This window comes from Athene noctua, chromosome 7, assembly GCF_965140245.1.
Source record: "Athene noctua chromosome 7, bAthNoc1.hap1.1, whole genome shotgun sequence".
Classification (NCBI taxonomy): domain Eukaryota; kingdom Metazoa; phylum Chordata; class Aves; order Strigiformes; family Strigidae; genus Athene; species Athene noctua.
In genome coordinates this window covers 41980672-42001449 of record NC_134043.1, presented here as the reverse complement: position 1 = coordinate 42001449, position 20778 = coordinate 41980672, and the positions used below count along the sequence as shown (strand labels likewise).

At 35.6% G+C, this 20778-nt stretch overlaps 1 protein-coding gene across 4 annotated transcripts in view; it reads left to right on the top strand.

Moving 5' to 3' along the window:
- Positions 1-20778, top strand: part of PDE1A (phosphodiesterase 1A) — a 164615-nt gene that overhangs the window by 94667 nt on the left and 49170 nt on the right. For all 4 annotated transcript variants that reach the window (XM_074911024.1, XM_074911025.1, XM_074911023.1 and 1 more), the window contains exons 2-4: positions 5347-5460; positions 19805-19987; positions 20449-20515. In XM_074911024.1, coding sequence (XP_074767125.1) covers positions 5347-5460; positions 19805-19987; positions 20449-20515 — 364 coding nt within the window. The remainder of the gene's footprint in view (positions 1-5346; positions 5461-19804; positions 19988-20448; positions 20516-20778) is intronic.

The window sequence follows — 20778 nt, the reverse complement described above, 5'->3', positions numbered from 1 at the left end:
ATTACACTGATTTACATAAAAATAATTGGTATTGGGGCAATTTATGTAGGGAATTTTGGAATTCAGGTGAAATAGGGGTATGTTTTATTTGTTGTGACTTTTCCAAGATGAAATTTTGTTATTCGCATTTTGGATTTCTCCTAATTCAAATATTTTCCTGAATCTCAAATGTGTAGGTATGTAAACCAACTTGGAGTCTGGGATTAGAATAGATGAGCTGAACTTCCCATTGTTAATGATTTGGAATTGCTGGATATTGGCCCTTTTTTAGAGTGTTCATGTTTGACTGAGGATGTAACTTTGAAAGCTGATGAACGACTGGGTGAGCAATGCTTTTGTGAAAATTATTCAGCTGATTATTACAAGAATCACTACACCTAACAAAACTGTTTTCCAGTTTTAATTCTAAATAGTTTTAGAGGAAAATTTCCCACTTCCCCATAGTTTTTAAAAACTAGTGGTGTTTAAACTGTGATAAACCATATTGCCAGAATATGGTTATTGTCCTCTTTGCTTTTAATTTCACGTTACATATGATCCCATTCTTAGTTTGTAATGCTCATTTAGAGGGTCAAATCACTTGTATAATAATGGATACAATTATCCATTTAATTTTCCTATTCAATATTAAATAGTCCAAATAAAACATATAACAGTTGTTCACAGAAAATAGTCTTGTTTTCTGTCCTTAAACTTTTTAACACCTTGTCAGTATTTGCTTGTAATCTTTTCAAGGAATTAATACTTTTGGCACGCAGCTAGGCTTTTCTCAACTGCTTCATGGGAACATAATGATTTACAACTTGTAATTGGATTTGACTTAACACAGATAATTTTTAAACTGGCATTGAATATTAATTATTTCTCTGTAATTATCATTAGCGTGTGTTTATTATTTTCAAAGAATTATCCATGTATCCATTGCCCATCTTCTACAGTGACTTCCATTAATTTCAAAATATAATAGGAAGCAGGGTTAGTTTACAGTTTATTTTTACAGTTTATTTCACTTCCCCTTTAATAGGATCTGTGGCAAAAGCCAGCTTTTTTTGTACAAAGTTTCCAAAACAGTTTTAAGTGAAGTCCAGATGTGTAAGTTAGAAAGCTGTTTCTTTGCAGTGCTGGATGGCGAGGAGACTCAGATGACAGATAAAGGCAACCTTTGGGAAAGCAGTCACAGGGTCTTTTTCTCAGGTTCAGAAGCTAACTTAAGGCTGAATTTTCCTCTCTTGGTTCTTGAAGGCTGTTATGCTGAACCTTTCACTTATTCTCAGCAATTACTGGTAATTTATTTAAAATCTGATTTATTTAAAATCTTAAAATCTGAAATTGAATTTTTCCAGCTCCTCTGCTTCTCTACCTTATGATCTCCCTTCTTAAGTAATCCCACCCCTGGCACTTCTCTTTGTTATTTTTTTAATCTGTGTTTAGGACAATTCAGTATTTCCAAACATATTTTTCTTGTTGAACTTTGCTTGGTTCTATAGAAGAACACATTTTCTGATGATGACATTCCAAAAAGTCTTTTTTAATCCCTGATTCCTTATCTTCTTTTACAACCTGTAAAAGTTACAATAGATTTATTGAGACTTTAATTCAAACATGGGAGAATTTTACTGAGGAAGGAGGGAACAACTGTGTCGTGATTTTGATACTGTTAATCGAGGACATGTAACTTTGGCTCCTAATAAAATCCTCGTTTTTCTCCTGGTTAGCCTGTGTTGCTGGGTGGGCCTCAAAGCTTATTGCCCACAGTTGGACAAAGGCTCAACTGCACGGGGAGGTGAGGAACGGGGAAACACCAGTCCTGGTAACATCACAGACAGCACTGTTAAAGATAGGTAGGAGCAGAGCACATTTGGATGGTCTGTAAAAACATTTAATACCACAGCGCTCTTAATGGTGTTTACCCAGTATGACAGAATATGGTTCTCCACCCACTCCCTTTATTAATTGCAGATGTCTCTTTTTCCCTTACAAACCAGGGCTGCTTGTTTTAAAATGCAGTTTTCAGTTCTCCCGAGAGAAATTATCTGTTTATTTTTCTCTAAAAATCTCTTTTTTTTTCATGTTGTGTCATATTAACTCTGCATACCATTTCCTTTGCACCTTAAACCAGTTCAAACTGTCCGTTTTTTTATTTCACAGAACAGCCCCTCCATTTTTTATTCTTGTTGCTGTCTATTATTTCACAGTAGCACAGTTCACAGTCAGGGTAATACAATTAGCTCCGATTTTAAGTGGCATTTCAGGTTTTCTAATGGTATGTCTTATGTCTGTTTTCAATTTATCACACTTAATTAGAAGAAAACAAACAAATAAAAATCCTGCTCAATACAGCTGGGACAATAATTCTTTTTTGCTACATTTCCTGGTCCATTTTATGATCTATGATTATTTTAGCACTTACTGGTTTGTCTTACAAATTGACATATTTATTCTTTACTAAAATGTTAATTTCATTAATGAAATGTCAGCTCTTAAACTCTGTGGCTATTTCACTTTAATGCATAATATGTTGAATATATTCAGATCATTCATATATCATTATAACCCACTTAATTTTGCAGCTCTGGAAGTCCATCTTTCTAATTTCTTGGGTTGACCTCATGATTATCACCTGACAAGTGTCTGATCAGCAGCACTACGGAAGGATTTTATTGCTGTGTTCAGCTTGCTAGTGGGAAGTAGTTCTGTAGGTAGAGCCAGATTTTTCTTGGATGGGCATAGCAAAGGTTGGGAGCCACCAGGCACGAGTTGCTGCAAAGGACATTCCAGTTAAATATTGGGGAAAAATTAATCCACTGTGAGGCTGGTTAAACATTGAAACTGGTTTCCCAGAGAGTTTGTGAAATCTCCGTGCATTCAAAACTTGAGTGGAAATGCCTCCCAGAAGTTGGATGTAACTTTGAAGTTATACCTAACTTTGAAGATGGCCCTGCTTTGAGCAAAAGCTTGGGTAAGGTGGAGGTCTCTTCCGACCAAAATTATCCTGTGGTTCTATGACAGATCTGCACTGAGTCAGCTACAGACACTCCTGAGCACATCTCCACAAAGCATGGATGCATGAGATGACAAGGTCACTGGTCATCACTGAATTAGAAGGGTTTTGCCCTTTTGTGATTCTGTAACTTCTTCAGAATCGCTTTAACTCTGCCTGAGCAGCTTTTCCAAATGGACTGGTTTGTTACTGTGTTCGGCATTCCTTCTAGAATATAAACTAAAACTACAGGGCAAGCTGACTGCCACCTGTGCAGCGAGATATTGCAAGGTCACTGTGGCTTAAAGGCTCCCTCAGGGATTCCTTTCCTCCTGCAAGTGTAAAAATGATTCCGCATATCTGTCATCTCATCTGTGCCCTGAGAAAACATAGAACCACTGGAAACTGTAGGATTTGAAGTAATTTTGAGCTAATATTGTTCTACCGTAGCCTGGTCCCTTGCTGTGAAGCGTTGCATTTTTATCTTCATTTATGCTTCTAATACTTTGGAAAGTGTGATTTGGAAACATGCTCTGTCAAACACGGAGGGAGCAGTGCAAGTGGTAGAACCACCCTATGGCTATTTGCAAGCAGTGATGATGATGCTGCTGCTGCCAGACTCACCCAGGCATTGGGGCGTTGGTGCTCAGGAGGGGTTGTGTGTCTGTTGGGGTGCATTGCTGAGGAGCACACCTCCCAGGAGAGTTACAGTGGGTGTGCTGGGTACTGCAACGTGAGTGTCTATGAATTAACTTCTTCAGTCTATGGGTACCTCCAAAGTGGCAGGAGTTATGTACTGCAACTGCCTCCCAATGCATAAGGTTATTTCTGTGTAGAAGATGCGCTCTCGCAGTATTTCATCCCACCTCACTTCTCTGAGAAAATGTTTTAACACTAAATTTTCCATTCTATTGATATGCAATGCACTATGTAAAATACCAATATGGTTGGTAAGAATCTTATTTGTGTTATGTTCTGTTGAATTTGAATTGAATTAAGACTTTGGAAAACTGAGGAGGCTGGTCTTAAAATTCCATTTGCTAAAGTTATCCTTACAGGCTTGGACATAATTATACTTAGGTCAAAGAAATATAAAGAAAAAATGTGAAAGTGGTTTTATGATAGAAGAGTACTTTCTGAGTTTGAGGAATTTGTTTTGAATATCACTGCATTTTTTAATTAGTACATTTTAATTAGGTGCAAATAAAAATAATATACTGTGTATATATAATATTATTATATAACATATATTCTTGTATATACTCTTTCTAGTCATAAATAATGATTTTTTTCTGAAAGTATATTCAGCTTAGTGTTGACTCAATTTCAAACCACTTTTTACCAAATCCTTGCGTCAATTTTTTCACATTTCATACACATAAAAATGATTATTCCATGAAAGCTATGTTAAAACAATGACATGTCTTTAATTACAGAAATCTTTATCTTGCATGATACGAAACTGTAGATGATTTAACTTGAACATATAGCATAGAAAGAAGGAAAATACCCATATTTCTTTAAGCATCCATTTAGTCACAGTTACTGATAAGGTTTTCATTTCACTCTAATACTACCCTGGATGGTTAAGTTGAGCACTGTCAGAAGTGTTCTTCTCATCAGAGCGTTTAGGAAAAATCTGGTATTCAGGGAGTTTATCTATAAAAGTATATTTCTACAGAGGCATGAGTTGAAGCACTACAAAAATCCCCTTTGGGCTTATCCATGTTTGTAATGTAAAAGAAAGTTCTCAAAGCTAAAAGTAAAATCACTTGGGAAAATATTTGGATTTTTCTAATGCCGTAGGCATAACCTTTCATCTGATATAATGGTGAATTTTCTGTAAACACAGAAACAATGGACCCATTAGCTCACGCTAATAGGAAATACAAATTCTGCAGCAAAAACATACTGGAGGCCTAAATAAAAATTAAAGATGTTTAAATGAAGCAAAATCAGTATATAGTGGAAATTAAAAAATCATAATCACTGTTCTAAGCACAGAAAAATTATAAGACAACTTGCAAAGTTTCTTTTATTATTTAAGCAAAATTAGAGACTCAGGCATGATAGCAATTTCAGAAATTAATATGAAATCACTCTGATGGTAGCAACTGCGTCCTCTCTATCTTACTGGAGTGTATAGTCATTTTCTTAGTAGACCTTACAAATTTAGCAAGCTGTAAAAACATACAACTGTTCATTGTTATGTGTGTTCTAAACCTGTATTTTTCTAAAAGAGATGCGGTGATGATCTCTTGTCTCTACTCTGGCTGTTGTGTTGGTTGCAATATTTCAAATAGAAAATGCAGTCACTAAAATTTGATATATGCAACACACTGATATTTTTATTTTCTTTTTCACAGATTAAGATGCTTGGTAAAGCAGCTGGAGAAGGGTGACATTAATGTGGTGGATTTAAAAAAGAATATTGAATATGCAGCATCTGTACTGGAGGCAGTTTATATTGATGAAACCAGGTAAGTCTGAGGGGAAAAAAAAAAAAGGAAAGGATGTTGGGACTCACATTTTAGAAATTTAGTCTTTGCATGCAAATGTAACTTACATGAAGGTCTCTGAACATCAGAAGAATTGTATGTGGCTCTTAGATCTTTTAGTGACAAGGTTAAAGCAAGTAAGATTCCAAAGGTCAGATGTAACCATCATCTGGAGAGTTTGCCTAGTTCTCATCTCCACAGTGTAAAGTCATAAGAATTTTCTGAAGGATGAATTTTCCTTCTCTCACAGACCACATACAGATAATCATGCTGAGGACTGTATCAATGAAAAAAATGGGTTGTGTTGGAATGAAATGCTTATGGAGATGAGTCAGAATATTATAATCTGGCCTGTAAATACATAAATTCATGAAAAGCTGTGGTTTATTTTATAATGTTTGATGCTTTGTTTATGATTATTGTTACTGGCAGTATTGTTGGCAATCATCTTTAATGTGGATTGGCTCCAATTGAATTAGAAGTTCTAAGTATTTGGCTTCTTGAAAGAATTTTAAGATACGTACTATATTGAAGTTAACTAGCTCGCTCATATTTCTATTTCAGTGTGCTGGCCTTTTAAAGATTTTTCCTAAGCAGAATGGTCTTGTAAAGATGTCTGTCAGAACTTCTACAACACGGCTGGAACATGCAGTGTATGTCTTGGTTCCATACTGCATTTAAAAAGTCTGCCATCGTACTGATTATTTCATGGGTCTAACTTTCTCTCTCTTTCTCTGTGTGTCCCCACCCTTGCAAATCTGCATATTTGATACAGTGCTTGAAGTACTGGTCTAACTTTTTCCTGTTTCTTTTCCTTTGATGCATGTTGTTCACACACCAATCCTTGCCAGCGGGGAATTTGGAGCATCTGCTATTGGACACTAGAAAGCCTACCCATTTGAAAACAGAAGAATGAAAACAATAGCAAATGAAGCTGGTATGGGTGGTCTGTTTTTCAGATCACTTGTACTGGTGACCTGCTCTCAGAGTGTAAACTTGTCCTGTGAAAAGCTGACAAAAGTGTGGTAACAGCAAAGACTCCTGAGCAGCCTCCCATCTGTAATATAGTTCTTAGGGACACTTTGAACAGTATTGCTAACGATCCCAAGACAAATTGAAAAACATTAGGGACCTCAGTGGCTTCAAAAGGGCTCACATATGTTATGAAGATGTTTACAGATTCAGTTAAATTAAGTTTAACTGAGCAGGCTTGGGCAAACCATTTTGTGTGACTTCCAGGGGACCTGGGCTTTGTTAAAAAACTGAATGAATTTAAATCAAATATTTTAAAATATTAGTAGTTAATATGCCTCTGTGGATATACTTATATCAGTTTTGCTGGCTGATTTAAGTTAATCAAGCTTCTTTCACACTGAATCAAGGGTTGATTTGTGGATTTACATTAGTTTACAGTTGTATTTGTAGTTAAATAGATACAGCTCCTTTGAGAAATAGATATAAGAAATGATCAACAAACTTCCCTTTGACTCATATTACCACAACAGAGGCTATAGAATTTAATTTTTCAGCAATTGTTCTAAATGTAAATTGTACTGGCCCATCTCATGTGCTCAGGAAGCTTTGGAAGATCTCAGTCCTCTCTCCCCTCTATTACGTGATACGGCGTCGCCACCAGTGGTTGGGGCTTAAGCATTTATTTTGCATTAATAACCATGGGGACTGTATTAAAGCTGCATAGGGGACAAGGACATAAACTACTGATTATTCCTTCCATACACCTCCCAGACACAGTGAAAAAATGGATATAGTATTCACAGCTCTTTCTGAATAGTAGCACCAGGACAATGAAAATAGTGTGAGATTTACTCGGTTTCTAAACTGAGGTGGCTTCTGTGGAAATTAATAGTATCATTACAATGAGGAATCCAGTCTGTCCGGCTCTGTATGGGAGCAGCAAGACAAGTAACAGACATTTCATACACAGAAAACTGGTACACTTGAAAATACATAGGCTTTGGTAACAACAGGTGCATGATTTTTGCTGTAAGAAGATATTTAAATATGCTAATTGCCCTCATAGGACTTAATAGAAAGATTATTGAACTGCCCAAATTAAAAATAAACTTATGTAATTTTATTGTGGTTTGGAAGAATTTCATAGTTCTCAGGCTATTTTCTTAATCCTGGGGGCTTTATGACCTCATAATGGTGACTTTATTTTCAAAAATTCGACTTCAGTATATGGATAAAGCTTTTGCTCTTCCCTAGCTTGATGCAGAGCAATGTTTAATCTTATTTATTGCATCCAATGTTTGCATAACAGTCTGATTTTTCACTGCACTAAGTCAGAAAGGAAATACCTGAGACAGGTATCTTATTTTGCTTTCATTTATTGAATACTTCTGTTCTCCTATGCAACCTCAGAGTTTGTAAACCTACCAAATGTTGGTAGAATTCCTTATATAAATATGCATTAAGCATATGGTATATCTTTCTATAGCTATATTTCTGAAGTATATGTATGTAGACATATAAAGCAAATTCTTGCCCATGATACTTAGGCTAAAAATAATAGTTAAAAATGAAATTACTTTAATGAAACCTACTTTTCAACTTTGCTTCTCTTATTTTTAGTGGTTTGCATTTTATATGTCAAATTCTTAATTTTGGTTCATAGTGTTTGATTTTGGTTTTAATTTCTTTTCCTTAGACTAATGCACTCTCCATGAAATTCAGACTCCGCATTTTTTGAACCTGGTGGTGTTTGTGTAAATTTATGCTAAAAATATAAACTGAGCCTCTGTTTCTTAGTTGGACAATATTATGTATAGTGCTGTTTTAAATTTTGACATTTCCTCATTAAAAGCAACTTGTAAATTAAGATATTTGTTGTGTGGCAGGGAGAGACTGTAGTCACCATGGGTACTTTCGTAGTAAACTCTTTGGCATGGCAAACTGCAAAGATAATCACATTTTAAATAGCATGACCAATATTCTGTAGTGTAAATCTGCACTAAAACATTTAAAGATAAACACACAAAGAAGGTCTCTTCAGCTTCTGGGAAGCTAATCCTTACAGAACAATAGCAGTGTATCATTGAGTCCAATAGCAGTGAAGGCTGGAATTAGCTCGTGTGGTTACATTTGTCCTCATTCCCACCAAAGAATACAGGTTCTTTGTCCTGCACAGAGCTACCGCTGTTGGGAGTCTGGAACTGAGTTAACTGAACTCATTAGTAGATTAGAAATAATAGTTTAGATCATAAGCAGAATGGCTTATTCCTGCTGAGCCTGAACTTGCAGTTTTATACATCTCGAAGTTCAAATGATTTCAGTAAGTTTCTTACGTATGAATCGCTGTATGGATAAAAGTAATTTCTATAGTATAGAGCAATAACAATTAATACACCAAGTAATGCAGTGAGAAAATCATCTGAGTACAGATTACTTTTATTAACTAAGTCCCAGAAGGAAGTTGCATGCTTTACAGGATATAATAGTTCCTGACATTTGGCTTATAAGATAGAAAATTTAATGATGCCTGTTTCTGCAAGGTACAAAGTATTTCAGGCTTAGAACCAAAGTCAGTACAGAGTTTCGGCAACTCACATGAAAATACCCATGCTTTCTGTTTTAAGCCCATGCTAGAGCCTTGGATTTTGTCCTGATGAATTTACTGACCCATTGCTTACATATCGAAGCAGAGGAAGACCTCAGCTTCAACCAGCCACCTAAAACTGAATCCTGTTTGCAGTGTTCTCTTCCTTCCCACCTTTTTGGGAGACAGACATCAATATCATCTGAGAGAAATCCCTCTTAAATATCTCTACAGTTAGATTAGGAATAGCAACTAGCAGAGGGTTGGTTAGGAGCATCGCCCTAACTAATTTGTCTGTTATGACATCCTGTTAAAGAGCAGAGTAAAATGGTCCCACCAGCGGTCCCACACCTATTGCAGGAGGACCTTCTGCAATTCTTCACAAGCACAGAGATGAAAAAAGCAAAAAGAAAAATCAAAACTAAGGTAAATAAAGAGATCCAAGTATGCGGTATCTCACAGAGCATGTTCAATAGTGTAGCCAAGGACTGAGGAACAGCCTGGCCTCTTCCACAGCTCTGGGGAATCTTTTGTGCTACTTGAAAATTATATCTCAGTCATTAGTCTAGCAAAACCACTTCGTTCTTTATAACCCTGAGCTTTTTTCAGTGATCAGTTCCAATTTCTTACAGTGGGAGATACCCCTTTTTTTTCCCTGTATATTGTTACTTCAGTTGAGTTGATTAGAAAGCTGGTATCATTCTAGAAAATTGTGTGTGCACACAAAAGTGTAAGCTGATGAAACCTCAAATGTTTTTTTAATAGTGCAACAATCAGCTGGAAATGGCTGTAGAATTCAAACCCTGTAGCAGAGTATGAAGTATTTTTCTCAGGCCCTCTTACTTTCCTTTCGTCTACTTCTCTCTTGCTCTACACTATAGCTTTTTATCTGAGCATAAGATAGCATTTTTTTAAACTATGTACACAAACTCATTTCCATACATGCTCTTCCTAAAATATATGCAGATGGTTTGGGGAAATGGCAGAGAAATAACACAACGGGTTTTATTTATGGAGTTCTGAGAGTTGACTCACTAGAAACAGGGATAGGCAGTAGGGATAACCTTCCAAAATTACGAAAAATTCGTTTGGGGCAACAACTGTCTAAAGGTTCTGAGCTGATGGAAAGTTGCAAAGCACTGAGAAATCAGACATCTGTAAGTGTTGCTTACCTATGAGCTTAATTTTCTGTGGCTCCATGTCAATTAAGAAGTTTGTTTAATAAGCCCTTTTTAGGACTGGTGCATGTCTCAGTGCTGAATACATACAAGCTGCACTAAACACTTCCTTGAAAGAGATCTAGGTGTCTAGTAGCTGAAGCAGAGGTTCACTCTCAGCTGAAAATTATCAGTGGAACTCTCACAGTTCCAGCCCTTCAGAATATCTCTGTGGAAGAAGTTCAAACTTACTCAATTAATGTTATAAATAACTCTGACAAATCTTGTAGAATTTTGTCCATTAGTACCTGCCACTTGGCTCAAGGTAGTGGAAGAAGAATATTTCAAGTCAAACAGGAAAGAAATACAGTCTGATAATTCAGTCATGACAGCTATTCTGTTCCTTGTAAACACACATCTTTATTCCTGCTAACTGAGAAGAAAATAAGTCATATTAAATCTAGATGGAAATTGCAAGATTAAAAAAATAAATATGTATTCCAATGCCAAATAAAACAAAACAAAACAGCCCCTTCTTGTGGAGAACACTTTTCAGTTGTTCTGGATAAAATCAGAATATTTTCTTCCAGTTATGGTGGTCTTAAATTTTTTAAATGCCTTAACATTTTAGAAAATATGCTTGATTTCAGGAGGATATTTATCTGTGCAGTTGCAATTCCATACGTTGTTTTTAGTTTGGTTTAGGTTGTATAATGCCCCTTTAAAAGGCTCTAACCTTTTGAAAACTTTTGACTTAGAAGAGACTGTGTTTCATTAATGTAAGAAGTAGATCTGTTGTACATAGCTGGTAATTGCTTTGAGCATCTTCGATTCAACAAGACAAAATAACAAAGGTTATCGCTACATTCATGAAGCAAAAGGAAATGTCATTAAGGGTAAGTGGTGTTATAACAATATAAATCTGCATGAGAGCTCTGGAAATCGTGAAGGTATTTTGATTGTATTATAATGGTAAACACAGTCCTTGAGAAAAAGCTCTTATTTAAAAAAAAAAAAAAAAGCACATTCTGATACATATAATGTTAACTAAAAAGGAAGTCATTAAATCCAAACTTTGTGTCTGCTGTTGTAATAAACACCTTGGACCATACAGAATTTCCATTGTACTACTCCAGTAATGCACCAAGTATTTCTGTGGTTTCTGAGCTTAGAGCAGGGACAAACATGTCAAAAAAATCTGGGAAAAAAAAATAAATTAAACTGTGATCATGTCACTTGCAAGAGAAAGAGTTTTGTCATTTCATCTTGCCAAACTTCTGCGTGACCCTTGAAGTGCACCACAGAAGTATTTGTGGTAGAAACATGCGTGTGTGTCTCTTTGTCTCATGGAGTCTAAGGAAGGAGAAAGGAGAGGCTGGTGCTCACAGAGCTGTGTGTTGTGGAAGTGTGAATGGCGCTTAGCAACAGCCCAGCAACTAAATGAAATTCTCCTATTTCCAGAAGATGAGGTGAGGTGGGAATGGTCGGCATAGCCTGTTCCTGGGCAGCTTTCAGTATGCAGTTTTGGTTATGTTTGCAAGCTGAAGGCGGCAGTTCTGTTTTCAAGTTTTTCAGTATTGCAATACAAGCTGAGTCCATGGCAGCTGCTCCATCTTAGGCTAGTAATTAATATCTAAAAAAACCCCGAACTGACATTCTTATTTGATACCCCTGTGCTTTCTTTCTTCTAGCCATCAATATAGGTTTAGTGGCTTCTCTGTATTTTAAACGTGAGCAAAAGTCAGTGAAGGCTCCATCTTTTATGTTTCTTGTATTATTTCATTTTCACAAGCCCTGTTTTAGTATGAGCATTGCAAGGCTCTAAGCTAGTGCTACATCAGCTACTGCTAAGCATCTGTCGTGGTTTGACCCCAGCAGGCAACTAAGCACCACGCAGCTGGTTGCTCAGTCCCCTCAGTGGGATGGGGAGAGGATCGGAAGAGTAAAAGTGAGAAAACCTGTGGGCTGAGATAAAGACAGTTTAATAGGTAAAGCAAAAGCTGTGCACACAAGCAAAGCAAAACAAGGAATTCATTCACCGCTTCCCATCAGCAGGTGGGTGTTCAGCCATCCCCAGGAAAGCAGGGCTTCATTACGTGCAACTGTTACTTGGGAAGACAAACACCATAACTCTGAATGTACCCCCCTTCCTTCTTCTTCCCTCAGGTTTATATGCAGAGCATGATGTCATATGGTGTGGAACATCCCTTTGGTCAGTCAGGGTCAGCTGTCCTGGCTGTGTCCCCTCCCAGCTGCTTGTGCACCCCCAGCCTGCTTGCTGTTGGGGCAGTGTGAGAAGCAGAACAGGCCTTGGCTCTGTGCAAGCACTGCTCAGCAATAGCTAAAACATCTCTGTATTAACGCTGTTTCCAGCACAAATCTAAAATGTGGCTCCATACTAGCTATTGTGAAGAAAATTAACTCTATCCCAGACAAAACCAGCATAGCATCTGACAGCAGGTTTGTTGCTTGACATTACAGGACCATTTGCATTCTGTTCCCACCCGTAGCATGCAGCATCAAGCTGACTTAGCGAATCACGTAATTTCACAGACTGTAAAGCTCTGGTTATGGAAGAGATTGTGCTAAATCAGACACCATTATCCACTCAGGGTAACCAGCCGAGATGGTCACACCGGAAAATCTTCCCAATCTCTCTACCTGAAAAGACAGATTAATTTGTTCATTTCTACATGAAGGTAACAAAGTGTTTCATTCACGGAACAGTGGGGCATTCAGTAATTTACTTTGACAATACTACTCCTCAAAATTAGCTTTTTAAAAAAAATCTAGGAATATTAAAGAAAATAGCCCACCTAATGTCACAAGGATAAAACAAATGGAATAGGATACCCTATTTGGTAATTATCTGCCAGATGAAAAATACAGTCTATATGATTCCTCTCTGGGTTGACTTAGTTGAGAAGAGATTGGAAGTGGCAATTTAAGCATGAAGTTATATCATAACCTTGAATACTCAAATTTGCTGTGTGTATCACTGACCTCTGTAGCAAACCCGTGGTTAAACGTACTTCACCTGAAGTCGCTGTGTCAGCAACAAATATACCATTTGAAGTCAGTCATTCAGTTCATCCATTAAGGGAATCTACAAATGATACTTCTGTAAAAGCTGCTATTGAGAAAAAGCTTATTGCGTTGAGATTAATTCAGCATATTCCATCCTTATAAAAGCTTAAGATAAGCCTTTTAAATCTTTTGTCCTAAGCCAAAAGCTTTTTCTGGGAGGGAAGCTTACTACAGCATCAAGGTTATATTAAAAAAACCCCCAAACACTTAAATTCTGTTAAATTCTGACTAAAACTATTCAATTCAGTTAGGATATTTAATAAATGACCTGCATCTCTTTTCCAAAATTATAGAATTTTTCTATCTCAAAGTTATTGCTCTTAATTTATTTGAGTCATGCCCTGAGATAGTCCCTGCCCTACAGAACTTACATTAAAGCAATTGAGTTTAAAAAAAGAAAATACATTAGCTCACAGCTGGACTCCTGAAAAATGATATTTTTAAATCATCAATATCCTGACCTGAATCTTGAGGTTGTTGATGGTCTTTGGTATGTATGTCTGTATTTCTGAATTGGCAGTATATATCAACAAATTAATGTTTCCAGTAACAATTACTTATTTGCTTATTTGCTGTTGTAATAACTGTATTTTATTCAGAGCATTTACTATTTTTGTAATCAATTGGTAGTTCTTAATATGAGGATAATGCTTCTGAGAACGTGCTGAATTTTAAGAGTACAATGTGTTGGTAAATTAATAGTTTCCTTTAGAAAGACCTGTATGTACTAAAAAATGCACCCTGATCATTTTTGCAATTTGTTTCTCCTCCGTGGGAGTCAAGAGAATCTTGTAGTGGATGTTAGTGGAAATTGTCGTGGACTATAGAGGATGTAAATATCGATTGAATATACTGATTCATGCTCCTTCAGATACAATTGAAAAAAATGTGAATTGGCTATTTGGACTATGAATTCACTGCCTTCTGCATTGTAGACCTAGAATAGGACTTTGATCAATTCATTCTTAAGGGGTTGATCATTAGCTTGATTAATTCACTAAACGGTAAATAGCTAATACCTCCTTCTCAATCACTCTCTGGAAGTCTTTCACCACCTCTGTTAGACAGCATGACTGATGAGCACTGATGGATTTTTTTTTTCCCCATTACCATTATCTAATTTTGGATATTTTTCATTTTCTTTCTTTCTTTCTTCTTTCTTTCTTTTCTTTCTTTCTTTCTTTCTTTCTTTCTTTCTTTCTTTCTTTCTTTCTTTCTTTCTTTCTTTCTTTCTTTCTTTCTTTCTTTTCTTTCTTTCTTTCTTTCTTTCTTTCTTTCTTTCTTTCTTTCTTTCTTTCTTTCTTTCTTTCTTTCTTTCTTTCTTTCTTTCTTTCTTTCTTTTTCTTCTTTCTTCTTTCTTCTTTCTTCTTTCTTCTTTCTTCTTCTTTCTTTCTTTCTTTCTTTCTTTCTTTCTTCTTTCTTTCTTTCTTTCTTTCTTTCTTTCTTTCTTTCTTTCTTTCTTTCTTTCTTTCTTTCTTCTTTCTTTCTTCTTTCTTCTTTCTTTCTTTCTTTCTTTCTTTCTTTCTTTCTTTCTTTCTTTCTTTCTTTCTTTCTTTCTTTCTTTCTTTCTTTCTTTCTTTCTTTCTTTCTTCTTTCTTCTTTCTTTCTTTTCTTTCTTTCTTTCTCTTTCTTTCTTTCTTTCTTTCTTTCTTTCTTTCTTTCTTTCTTCTTTCTTTCTTTCTTTCTTTCTTTCTTTCTTTCTTTCTTCTTCTTTCTTTCTTTCTTTCTTTCTTTCTTTCTTTCTTTCTTTCTTTCTTTCTTTCTTTCTTTCTTTCTTTCTTTCTTTCTTTCTTTCTTTCTTTCTTTCTTTCTTTCTTTCTTTCTTTCTTTCTTTCTTTCTTTCTTTCTTTCTTTCTTTCTTTCTTTCTTTCTTTCTTTCTTCTTTCTTTCTTTCTTTCTTTCTTTCTTTCTTTCTTTCTTTCTTTCTTTCTTTCTTTCTTTCTTTCTTCTCCTCCATAGTACATCTGAAATATTCCTAAGGGAAAAGAAATATACTTCTGACTAGTCCATTACTATATTTAAAATTCTGATTAAATGAAAAGAGAGCTAGAAATTATCACTACGTGAATTTTGAAAAATTATTCTTGGCAAAAAACACAGTAGTGTGACAAGAAGATCAGGTTATTAGTTACTATGACTGCAATATTAATTGATTGCTAAGCCGAAATGCCATGGGCCATATCTCACTTATTCCCACAACTGTCAATGGGAGTTCCACTCATGGAATGAATAGAATTAAATAACCCAAGCCTCCCCCTCTCCTTCCCACGCATATCTCCTCCTTGTATTGCATCTACTTAATAGACTAATGACATATGAGCAAAATAAGTGTATGTAACCCTGAAATTCTGGCTTTGTGTTGAAAAAATGTACTTTCTAGGGCATATTGTATTAGAGCTTTTTTGTTTTGTTTATTAGCATTTTTATGTGTTGATAGCTTTAGGGAAAAAATAATTAAAGTGTATGCCTCGGTATCTTAACATTTATTTAATTCACCTAGGATATTGGAGTTCATGCCTTTTAGTTGAATGGGATTGATCTCGGTAGAGTTTTACTTTACTTTAAGGTTGATGTTGTGGAACAACTATGTAGCTTTAAAATACAAACAGAATGCCCGTCATCTCCGATCTTTGGTCGATTGGAGGATGAAGACACGAATCTTGCAGTCAGTTGACTCCAAAAATATGGGAAGGCAAAGGTTCCAACCTTGTGTTTGACAAATATGGTCACTTGTTATTTGGTTATTAATTTATCCAATGGCATCTTTTAACTTTTGTAAAAGTTTACATATTGCAAAATGTTGCAAAACTATATTACAATTTATAAATTACATTGTGCAATTTAAAATTAGAAATTACCTTGCAAAATCTTGCAAAAATCCCTGTAATATTTGGTAGGTATTCCAGAGTTTTAACTATGTTTGTCTTTGTTTTGACCCTATCTTCTCTCACTATTTCACATTTCCCTCCTTTTTTTTTTTTCTTTCTAATTTAAAGGCATCCTGATTAATCACCTAATTTACCTAATCGCCTGTGATTCATAAAGCGGCACGTTAGAGCAAGAAGTCTACATAACAGTAGAATTACAGAATGCAGAATCTATAAATATATTTTCCATTTATCCAGGCAACAATAACTTTCATTAGGCAAAACCCATACACCAATAACTTCCTATTGATTCACTGAGTTTACTGAAGCTTTTGAAAGTTTCCAGTTCTAAATAGGCATAAATTAAAATAGCAATAATATAAACACTGAGGAATAAAAATGTTCTGAATATACACTTCAGACTGGTATGTTTTTCCCGGTAATTCTAAACAATATTGTATTGTATAATTTAAAGAAATGATGATGCTATGAAGCTCAGTGATTGCATCAGAATGATGTTATAATACATCTGCTTGAAGAGTCACCCTTTCTTGTGGTTAATTTCTGAGCACCAGAGGTAGTAACGGCAAGGACAAGCATATAAGGGCTCTGTGATTTACTTGCATTCACTGCAGTGGTGTACATCAATAGACCAGGGGCCAGGAAACCAGCTGCAAAATGGCTCGACATAAAAAGGACAAGATCCATGTAAAAAAATATAGCGGTGGCCAATCGAAAACTAGTTCTCACTGGGTGAAATTGAAAATTTCAGCTATTATTGTAATGTAAGTGCTGAAGTGCTGTTAGTACTTCTGGTTAATGTGTACAAGTTCTACTATTTCTGCTGAAGATTCTTTTTGCTACATTTAGTATAATTTCCTTATATATGCATTTTGTAAACAGTAAGTAGAATTAGTGATAAAAGCAGTTTGATGTTTTTATGTCTCAACATATAAATTTGCTTTATTTTGGTTAATGAAGTGTTTTCACAGCCAGCAAGTAAAAGGTAAACAATTAGATGTATTTCACAGAATCCACACTATTATGTATCCATACATATATATGCACACCCATGGAATTATAATGGAGATTGACATATAAATAAAAGTTAACAAAAGTTGCAAACTATGAAATGAGTTGAATATTGGATTCTAAGAATTTGTGAGAAGCATAGTTTGTATGGTGCAATACATAGCCCAATTTTTTTCCCTTCCTAAATAAAATTGCCATCAAATTATATATCCATCTAACTATCCATTTATTCAGATGTGTAGACCCATAGATGAGCCCTTTCCCTGTAATTACAGAAGAATGGCAGTCATTAGTGATTTTATTCAAAAAACATTTCTAGCAATGCATATGCCATGAGTAATTTCCCCCAATATAAATCTTATTCTTCAAAAGGTCAGGAAAGTGTAGAAAATAGATAGTTATGAGATGAATGACTAGCCCTTGTTTCCTCTCCTTACATGTTGTTTCATTTAGGCTTCTGAAAGAAACAAATTCTTTTTTGAGAAGTTACTAACTTTATGTGTTGAGGGATTTTTTAAGAGTTTGTACTTACAAAGATTGTGCTTACAACACAATTCTATGTGGCGGTTACTTTCCTAGTTGTTTAAGTATGAACCAGAGACACTGAAACTCTCTCCTGTAGCATGTTGTTCAGTCATCTCTCATCAGAGAGCAGTGGTCTCATGAAAATTGCTGGTTAAAGAAACACTTTTTTCAAATACTGTTTTCTCTGTTGTCTTCATAAAGGAACTCCTATTACTGTCATTTGCAGACTGAAGAGTCCTCCTATTTTACAGCTGAATGGTTAAAAAAATTAGAGAAACTACAGCGTGTATTGCTAGCCTTAATTTATACTCCAGCGGCTCATATCTGCAGGGCTTAGGACTTGGTCCCAAACTGAGATCTGCATCAGACTATAGCAAACTGATGTGGAGCTCTGCTTCATGCTGCACAGGTGATGTGGAATGTCCCTGCTGCGTGCTCTGAGGTAACCTAAAAACCATGGTCCTTTTATCACTGGAATAATTTAATCTCATTTGAGTAGCAGTTGGAATAGTTACAAAAATATGTTTTGGGTATTATAAGGCTTATTCCTGATTATGCTACTAATACATCGAATGTCAAACATTACTCAGAAATATAAATGTACTGATCTCACCAAGGGTATTTAATAACAGTGTTAGACTAGTAGGGTTTTAAGTGGACTATAACATAGCTTTTAATTTAGATAATAAAACTAATTTATAGCTTTTGACCTATGGCCAGTCTCAGCCTTGGTTCAGTTTTGTAAGATAATATGCTCAAATACTTTCTTTTGCACAAGTCCCGTTTCTCCAAAACAAATTACTGACTTTTAGCCTGTGTCCCACTGTCAGAAAATCTCGTAATTCTTGTCCATTGTGCTCCTCTTGCCCTCTATGTTAATGAGTCTTCCTAGTCTTATCATTCTATGTCCCTAAAAAATGGGAACGTTTCTGCTGTTCTTTCAGCAGAAAGAACATGGATTTTTTTTTTTTTTAACCCCAGTTGAAAAGTCTCACAAGATACGCTGCCAGCCAGATGAGATGCTGAAACTGAGAACAGGGCAGATGAACACAGATATGCTGCACTCACCAATAATTTATATTACACTTCTGGCATCATGCTTCCTGCTAGGCATCTTCCTATAATCCCTCAAATAGTATTAAATTATGGAATAATATTATATAAATTAATAAATTAATATTAGGTTATGGAAAACCCCAGCAGACTGTGTGGTATGGGTAAATAACAGCAAGAAACTGTTGTGTTCCTACATCTGTAACGAATTGTAGAATTGCAGTTGAGTCTGTTTTAATAGAATATTTAGTCACACGTTTCTTCTAAATAAACTGATGTCCTCTAATTCAGTTTTGCTGCAGTAGTTTCTTTTTAAGATTTCCTCTATTTTACAAAAAGTATACATACCTTTTCTAACTTTCTGAACAACTAAGAACTGTGGAAGTTGACTTGTAATCCAGTCTTGTATAATATCTTTATGATTTTGTTAGCCCTCTTTCAATAGGAACACAGATCTGCACACAGAAAGAATTAATTATCTTTAATACTTTTATTGCACTGGAATAATATGATGAGCATGTGTACAGTGTGTTCATTGCAGTGCCTTCACCGTAGCATTACTACACAATAACTTTTACTTTGCTTGTAAGAATCAAAACATTTTTTGTACCATTTTGGAGAACAGATCAGACGGACCACTGGTGTTCTCAGTTATAGCAGCAACCCCTCTTTCTACAGACGTTCATGTCAGCCACTGTTTTAGATGTATCTTCAGGATTTTATAACTCATTAATTACACTTCAATCCACCATAGCTGTGACATCTTTGTAGAAAAATCTTCTCTTGCCTTTACCTGAATATCTTGCATTTGAGTATCTTTTACCTTCTGGAACGTGAGCAGGGGGAAAGAGGGAAGAAATCTCCTGTGCCCAACTTCCCAGTTGCCTCAGTGTGTCTACCAGAGAAGATATTTAGTGACGTGCCGAGTCAATTCTACAGACAACCTCTGCTCCTGTTAATTTGAGTTTGGTAGCTTTTCACCTGTCCATACTCCTTTTGCTTCAGTCTGCCATCTTCTCGGTTACCTTGTATTAATTTTTTTGTAGGAAGCTTTTGGACACTGAGGATGAGCTCTCTGACATCCAGTCGGATTCGGTCCCGCTGGAAGTGCGGGACTGGTTAGCTTCTACATTCACGAGGGAAATGGGAATAGTGAAGAGGAGACCTGAAGAAAAGCCCAAATTCCGAAGCATTGTGCATGCTGTCCAGGCTGGGATTTTTGTAGAAAGGTGAGAGATTTGTTTTCTTATTACAGTAAATCATGCATTTAACCACAGTGTCTGTCACTGAAGATCTCTTAAGTGGTATGATGAACCTGAAGCAAATATTTGAACCAGACATTAGGTTTTAATTTCTATAATTGCTCTGTTTTTCTGTACAGAAATCCAGATGAAACCTCTAAATTTGTAATGAAATCTCGTGGACTTTGAAAAATTCTGGGAATGAACTTTATGTCTTTGAAACTTCTACACTAAATTGTACCAAAGACTGTACTAACATAAAAGAGTAATATACCAGCAGAGGGGCTTTTCTCACCAGTTCATAAAAAGATTTATGTCATCTTTGGGATCAGACCCTGAAATAGCTTAGTGTTGTTTCACAAACTGTGAAAGATGAATTAAAAAAAGATAAATTGTTCCAGTACTTTTTAAAGGAGTGCTATTCCTTAATATTGTATTTCTTCTTTTAGGATGTATCGAAGAACTTCTAGCATGGTTGGTTTGGCTTACCCAGCAGAAGTGATAGTAACTTTTAAGGTGAAAAAGTTTAATCATTATGGAATTGGAATGTATTTGTACTTCTGTTTAGTGACTTTTAGGGTGAAATAAACATGTTTTACTACTGAATGTACCCTAGCCATAGTTAGTACTATAAAACTGAGCACACAGAACAGAGAAATTAATAGTTAAAAATTCACAAATAACATATGATTCTGCTTATTGTTTCATGTATTAGTTGTGATTTCATTTAGCTGTTATTAGAGAAATAGGGTGAGATTTGTATAAAAATTTTTATAGAA